The sequence below is a fragment of the Vombatus ursinus genome, unplaced genomic scaffold (assembly GCF_900497805.2).
Source record: "Vombatus ursinus unplaced genomic scaffold, bare-nosed wombat genome assembly UNPS02014802.1, whole genome shotgun sequence".
In the NCBI taxonomy this organism is placed as follows: Eukaryota; Metazoa; Chordata; class Mammalia; order Diprotodontia; family Vombatidae; genus Vombatus; species Vombatus ursinus.
In genome coordinates this window covers 1,170,000-1,177,065 of record NW_020954580.1, presented here as the reverse complement: position 1 = coordinate 1,177,065, position 7,066 = coordinate 1,170,000, and the positions used below count along the sequence as shown (strand labels likewise).

At 43.7% G+C, this 7,066-nt stretch overlaps 1 protein-coding gene across 1 annotated transcript; it reads left to right on the top strand.

Annotated features, from left to right (window-relative positions):
- The first annotated feature begins 3,517 nt into the window (after positions 1 to 3,517).
- On the top strand, positions 3,518 to 6,768 carry KCNE4 (potassium voltage-gated channel subfamily E regulatory subunit 4). The gene is made up of 2 exons (XM_027873705.1): positions 3,518 to 3,607; positions 3,936 to 6,768. Exon 2 carries the CDS (start codon positions 3,971 to 3,973, stop codon positions 4,472 to 4,474), a length of 504 nt encoding a protein of 167 aa, XP_027729506.1. The 5' UTR covers positions 3,518 to 3,607; positions 3,936 to 3,970; the 3' UTR covers positions 4,475 to 6,768.
- Positions 6,769 to 7,066: the final 298 nt, after the last annotated feature.

Below are 7,066 nucleotides of genomic sequence, written 5' to 3'. Positions count from 1 at the left end.
AGCCCTGCTTGTTCCACTGTCTCCCTGATGTGCCTCTCTGATGCCATTACCACAACTACCTTGGGCATCCAATCTCTCCAACATTATTATGGTCTCCTCCATTTACCCTGATACTGGAACAGGAACCATTCCTATGTATTCCAGTGATTTCTTCAGTTCCATCCCTTTGTCCGTACTTCCTAAAGCTTTTCTGGACTACTTATCCATTCTGCTGCTTTCATAAGTTGAGCCTTTGCTCTGGCATTTCCCAACTACTGCATAATTCAAACCCAAGTATTTGGGATGAGGTAAATGTGTAGAAAATGAAAATGTATCAGGGAATGCAAAGGTTAGACATCAGAAATGACTGACTTCCTGACAGAAAGTGGCAAGAAAGGAAATAAAGGCAGGAGAGAAGTGGAAACATAACTTTGATTGAAAATTTTTGGAGGAAAGAGATATCTCTTCCTTTGCTTTAATTTGGTGAGGAAGAAATGAAACCATGTTTGAAAGACTTTGATAATTCTAAGGAGAAAGAGCTTTAATCCTGGTTCCACAGGACCTTATTTGTTGTTTCTTATGGTACTCTAGTATTCTGTTGTATTTACATACAATTTGTCTGGCCATTCCCTAATCAACAGTCATCCATTCAGCTTAGCAGTTTTCTTGTTGTCATGTAAAGTGCTCTGTATTATCTTCCAGGATGTGTCCAGGGTCAGGGAGGGAATGGTTTTGGTTTTAAATGCTACCGCTTCCTACTCCTGTTGGGCTAGATTAAACACATGTCCTACTTTTTGGGGGGTGGGGTGAGACAGGACCTCTGGTTCCATTGGTGGAAGGAGCTTCCCAGTGAAGAACTCCTCTCACAAAGCAGGCTGGCACCTTCTGTGTAACTCAGAGTCTTAGAAAGTTGCCCAGAGATTGGAGAGCTTCCAAGACTTAACCAGAGTTACCAGTAAGTGTCAGAGGCTGAATCTGAACCCAGGTCTTCTTGGTTCCAAGGTCAGCTTTCTAATTACTGCTGCCTCTCAAAGAAATGTCCTACTTGGGTAGGAAAAAGTTCATAGTTAAGCAGAGTATGATACTGTAACATGAGAGTAAGACAGTAAGATCTTCTCTGGCTAATCTTCCTTCAGTTGAGAATTAACTATACCTCTAAATAAATCTGTCTACCTGAAGGCTTTTCATCAAAATTTTCCTGTCCTCTCTGGGACTTTTTTAAAAAAAATCTTCCAGCCAGGATGGAAGAAAAGGTCCTGAATCTTCAGACCAAAGACTGTCAACTTCCCTTTGTATTTGTCTGTGGTCCCTGAGGCCTAGAGTGGGAGTAACAACTCTGGTAGGTCATGCCCATCCTAAATGCCATCTTCCCTCCTTTGCCCCAGTGGCTAACAAAGGAGTATAGGATCATAGATGTGTAGCTGAAAGGCCCCTTACAAGTCATCCACTCCAACTCCCTCACATTGAGTCCCAGAGAAGTTAAATAACTTGCCCAAGATAAGATAGGAAGTGAATGGCAGAGGCAGCCTTTGAACTAATGTCTTTTGACTCCGATCTGGCACTCTTTGAGGCTTGCGAGGGGCAGGTAATTGTGGGATATCCTTCCAGTAGAACCTAACCTCAATGATTTTCCTTAATATAGGATTTTAGTTCAACTGAGACACCTAATCATTCCCATGAGAAAAATAAGACAAACTCAGTCTCCTCAACTGCAAAGAGGAGACTGAGCTAGGAAAGTCTGGGGCCTCTTCTAGGTCTAACATTCTGTGACTGGGCAGGTCTTGCAGGAAGTATGAGGGATAACAAGTAGATGACCTGTGTCTTCCATTAGTGTTCGACGTCAAGAGATCTCTTCCTGTAGAAGAGTCATAGGAGGACGTGCATGAGAGTCACATGGGATGAGTAGATGTGGATGGCTTGCTTTCTGTACCATTGGAGGAAGTATCTATATTGGTGAAATCTCAGGTCCTTCTAAGAATTGAAATTTATTTTTGGGGATATGTATTACATTCTATAGCACAATGTGAGAAGGGGAGGTAGGGTAAAAAGCACCTGGTGAAATGGAGAACATAAAATATGAGAAGTCTTAAATCATAAACTGTTCCATTTGGGATCAACCCAGTGAAAGTCTTTCGTTTTTCAGATTGGGAAGTAAGATCATAGGAGCAAAGACTGAGAATGGAAAGGGACCCCAGAGGTCAATTTGTCTAGTAATCTCATTTTATAGATGAGAAAATTGTGGCCTAGAGACATTAATTAACTGGCCCAAAGTCACAGAGAGAGTGAAAAGGATATAAGTCCTTGACTCCATGTCCAAGGCCTTTTCCATTTCAGAGAAGCTGAGTGGCTTCCCCAAGACTACCCAGCTAGTCAGTAACAGAAATAGGACTAGAATCTAAGTTTCTAGGCTCTCAGTATAGTGTTCTTTCCACTATCTCCACTGCCAAGTAAGTACTTCAGTTCTTCAATGAGATCATAGACTCTTTAGATTATTGGCAGTCTGCCATAGTGGATATACTGTACTTGAAGTCATGAAGACTTGGATTCAAATTCTACCACTAACTTTTCCTAGATTGTGACCCTGGGCAGGTCACTTACTTTCTCTGAGTCTCCTCATATGTAAAATAGGAATAATAGTAGCATCTACCTCCCAGAGTTGTTGTGAGGATCAAATGGGATATTTTCAAAAGTACTTTGCAAACCTTAATGTGTCATCACTCTTGTGACAGAAGTTTTGGCAGAAAGGGGTGGTAGAAAGAATACTGGCCTGGGAATTGGGAAACACCTGGATTTGAGTCACTAACTAGCTGTGATAACTCACATTTATTAGGGCTGGACAGATGGCAAAGCCCTTTACCTTTCACAACCCTATGAAGTAGGGAGTGCAAGACTTATCACTGTTGTTATTGTTATTGGTCCTTTGTTCTCGAAGAAGATCAATGACCCTCCTATTTGATAGAAATTTGAGGCTGCAAAAATCTAAGTGACTTGTCCAAGGTCATGTGCCTAGCAGATGTCAGAGGCAAACTTGAACCCTGCTGACTCTGAGCCACACCTAGGCTGTATTTAGATGACTATAATCCCTCTCACATAGCATATAGGTGATTATTTCCCAAGAATGAATTTTATTTTAGAGGCCATGTATTATAATCTACAGCATGGTATGAGAAGGGGAGGTGGAGGGAAAAACACCTGGTGAAATACTCCCAAAGAGCAGATTTTTAAATAAAAATCAGTTCTTGGTGTAACAGTTTTAATGAGCCTATTTCTTTCTCTCTGCCTCCCCCCCCCCCCCGCTTTATTTTCATTGCCACCTGAAAACTTTGGCTCACAGTTCAGAAGTAAGAAGTAAACACAGATTCCCAAGTCTTTTTCTTTTCACAGCTGTCGAGTTTAGTGAGTTGAACTGCAATACTTCTGAGTTCATCCGTTCACTCCAACATGACCAAGTCTGTTGTAAACTTTCCCTCCAGGACACGTGACAATACATTTCTTGAATATATATCCCAGCTGCAGGAGCAAAAAAGCTTTCAGAACTCCAGGCATCTGGGAGAGGAAGATTTCTGTTGGACTTTGTGTTAGAAGAAATTAAGGATTGCAGTTGGATTTTTCCCCTCTGTCTCTTAGGGTAAGTGAGCAATATTTATTTATCGTAGAAGAATGTTTGAGGGGGCATGTCTAATAAACGATTGTTGTGGTTTTCTTTTTTTTTATTTGTCTAAAGAAACATTGGCAAGATATGCAAAGCAGTGTTAACTTAGAAAGATTAATTTTACAAGTCTAGAAGTTTTATTCTCTTGAGATAGACTTTTCCAATTTCAAAAGAAATGCATTGTACTAAATGTCTTTCTAGGGTTCCCCCACCCCTTTTCTATGTGCAAGGCAGCAAAACTTATTTTTAGCCTTCTGTTCTCTGAGGCTTTTAGGGGCTCTAACCTGCATAATTTCTCTTTCAGACCCAGGTCGTGAAAGTTCAACTTTGATACTCAAGATGGGTGATGCAGTTGCAAACACTTCCTTACCTGAAACATCCAGCTCCCTACCGGAGCCCCAGACCTCCACCAGTGTGGGCGGGAGTGGTAGCGAGTACTTTTATGTCCTGGTTGTCATGTCCTTCTATGGCATCTTCTTGATTGGAATCATGCTGGGCTACATGAAATCTAAGAGGAGGGAGAAGAAATCCAACCTGCTTCTGCTCTACAAGGATGAAGAAAGGCTCTGGGGGGAGGCCATGAAACCTCTGCCAATCGTGTCGGGGCTGAGGTCAACCCAGGTGCCCCTGATGCTGAACATGCTTCAGGAGAGCATGGGACCGGCTCTGTCATGCACCATCTGCTCCATGGAGGCAGGCAGCGTGAGCTCGGAGTCATCTTCACCCGATGTGCATTTCACCATCCAGGAGGAAGTGCCCGATGATGAGCTGGGAGAAACCTCAGAGACGCCGCTCCATGAAAGCAGCGAAGGGTCTTCGGAGAACATCCCCCAGAATTCCTAGCACTCTGAGGTGACCTCCAGAGGTGGCCGTGTTAGCCAGCACACTTAGCAAGAGGAAGGAGATATGCCCAGCGTCCGATTCCACTGCTCCGGTGCAGCTGCCACTTTAGAGAGACCACGGGTCCCAGGACAGTGGCTCATCCTGACGTGGCAGGATCAAGGAGTCAAATGATGTGCTTGTGACCTGGACTTGGCATTGGAAAAGTCCTGCCAAGAGATGCAGTTTGTATATTTAATTCCATGTCTAGGTTTTTAATTGTACCTGTTCAGAACATGGGATGGTGACGTTTCTGTTATTTCTCTGGATGCTTGTAATAGTTACTGCATCATCTGCCCTTGCTCAGAGTGCTATGCAATGTCTAGGACCGTAGCTTGAGCACTGGAAGGGACTTCAGAGGTTATCAGTCCAAATTTCTCTTTGATAAAAATGGAAACTGAGGCCCAGAAAACCTTAAGTGACTAGCCTAAAATCTAGCAGGTAGTAAGTGGCCCCCAATCCAGTACTCGTCCCACCCAACCTCTAGAAACAGTGGAGAGAATCTGCTTAATATCAGGGATTCCTTTTGATGCCCTAATGCCCCTAGAGCTTCGTTCTCCTAGATCACTGATTAACTGTTAAGTATCTCTTCTGGTTCTCTGTTGTTATCAGCTCACAGACCAGGGCAGACTTCTTGCAAAGGCCTCCGAGGGTTAGGATGAGAGGCATGGCAAGCAAAGTTTGATGTGAAAAATCGATCACCTGAACCCAATGATCTATCGCACGTACTGTAAGAATTCTGTCTTTACTTAAAGCCATTTGAGACCATTTACATAATTTACCATCTGGGGCCTAACGTGTAACCTCTGACCTTTTGATGTCATTTGCTGGCTCTTTGATTTGGGGGATTAGCTTCTTTCAGGTTGGTAAGGCAAATCGTTAACTTTCCCTTCAGCTAGCAGGCATGGCTGGAGAACTGTTCCCAACACCCAGATGTCTTGGTGTATTGTCCTGGCTGTCACCACAGAGGCCAGAGCACTACTGTGGACACCCCTTGTCTTTTTCTAGCCAACTTTCTTTGCAAGACAGACGTAATAGGGGCCTTCTAAATGTGGTCCTTTATCACGTAGCTGGAAGCAGGAAGGGCCTTCTCACGCGGAGAGCACAGGAATGGGGGGCCAAATCCCGTGGCCTCTGGTTCCTGGTTCTACCACTCATTTGCTGTGTGGTCCTGGGCATTGGCCCAAAGCCTCCGCGTCCTCATTTGGCAAATGAGTTTCATAATGATACTTATTCCCCAGAGACATGGGGGAGGATTTCTTTAGATTTTTAAGGCTCTGCAATAAATACTTCCCTGCCTGGGGAGAGGGATGCTTTGGGGAGTACAAAATATTCTTCCCATAGTTAGTTAGGGTTGGGGTTGGGGGTGTGGATTCTGTGGATAAAGGAATAGATAGAGACCCAGGGCTCCGGGTGCAGAGAGAACTTGGTTTTCCCAGGAAGGAACCTAAGGGGCTGACAACTCATTTGGTCTGGAAAGCGTCCTGAGATTCCCTGGGAATGGGGTGTGCAGAACACTGCGAGGCTGATATTTGGATGAATTTGCCAGCGCCTCAAGCAAAGGGAATTGAAAGTTTAAAAGAATGGCGTCGGGCAATGCTCCCCAAATGCCTTCACGTATTCTTGTGTTAAAATAGCTTTGTGACTGATCCTTTCTGGCACTTAGATCCTAGAAGAAAGGGTGAACACTTGAGACATAGAATAAAGAAAGAAGAAAAATGAACGGGAACAAGAAAACTTTCTTACGTCTGCCTTGTGTGCAAAGGAGGGAGGGGGGATGAGAAAAGGAAGAAGGGGTAGCAGGAAGGAGACTGGATGAGTGGGATGGGGGATGGAGGCTGCAGCAACTGTATTCCCTGTGCAAGGGTTAACAGCTTAAAACTTGGATCATCACTGCTGTATCAGAATGATACAAGAAATTTATGTTTGGGAGGGGAAAAAAGGGCTCTCTTGGTCACTTAAAATGCAAAGGGTAGATTTACTCCAAAGGGGGCTGTTTAAGTTTGAAAGAAGCCAAGTTAAGTTTGGCCCCTTGCCTGGAATCACTTGAATTCTGAAACTTTACTGAGACCGACAGACTTGTGAGTTGTCACATTTTCCATTACTTGCCTCATCTCTGAGGTTTGGTGCAAGTCTATCTGTGTCTATGAAACAAATACGGTGTACATACTTGTGATTGTACTGAGTTGTATAGAATTGTCTCTTGTATTTAACAGTTTGTATTTTTCACAAAGTTTTTATTTAACTAAATAAACACATTGCCCTCCTATTTCTGGGAAGCCATGAGTTCTTTCTGTTCAGTCCTTTTTGGCCCAATCCCGAGTTCCAAGAAAAGCAAGGCCAGGGTCTCGGGACTCATTCAGGCGTTTTGCTCGGTTTCCAAAGATAATCTCCTCCTCCATTATACATGTATCTCATTTCTGCCTTAGCCAGGCTGAACAAGAGCCTACTTCTCCATCCTTTAATGCCCTTTGCTTTTGATGGAAAACAAGTTGCAAAAGTTCTTTCGACAGCCTTGCTGTTTCTCCTTTGACTGCTGCCCCATTTGGCTTTCAG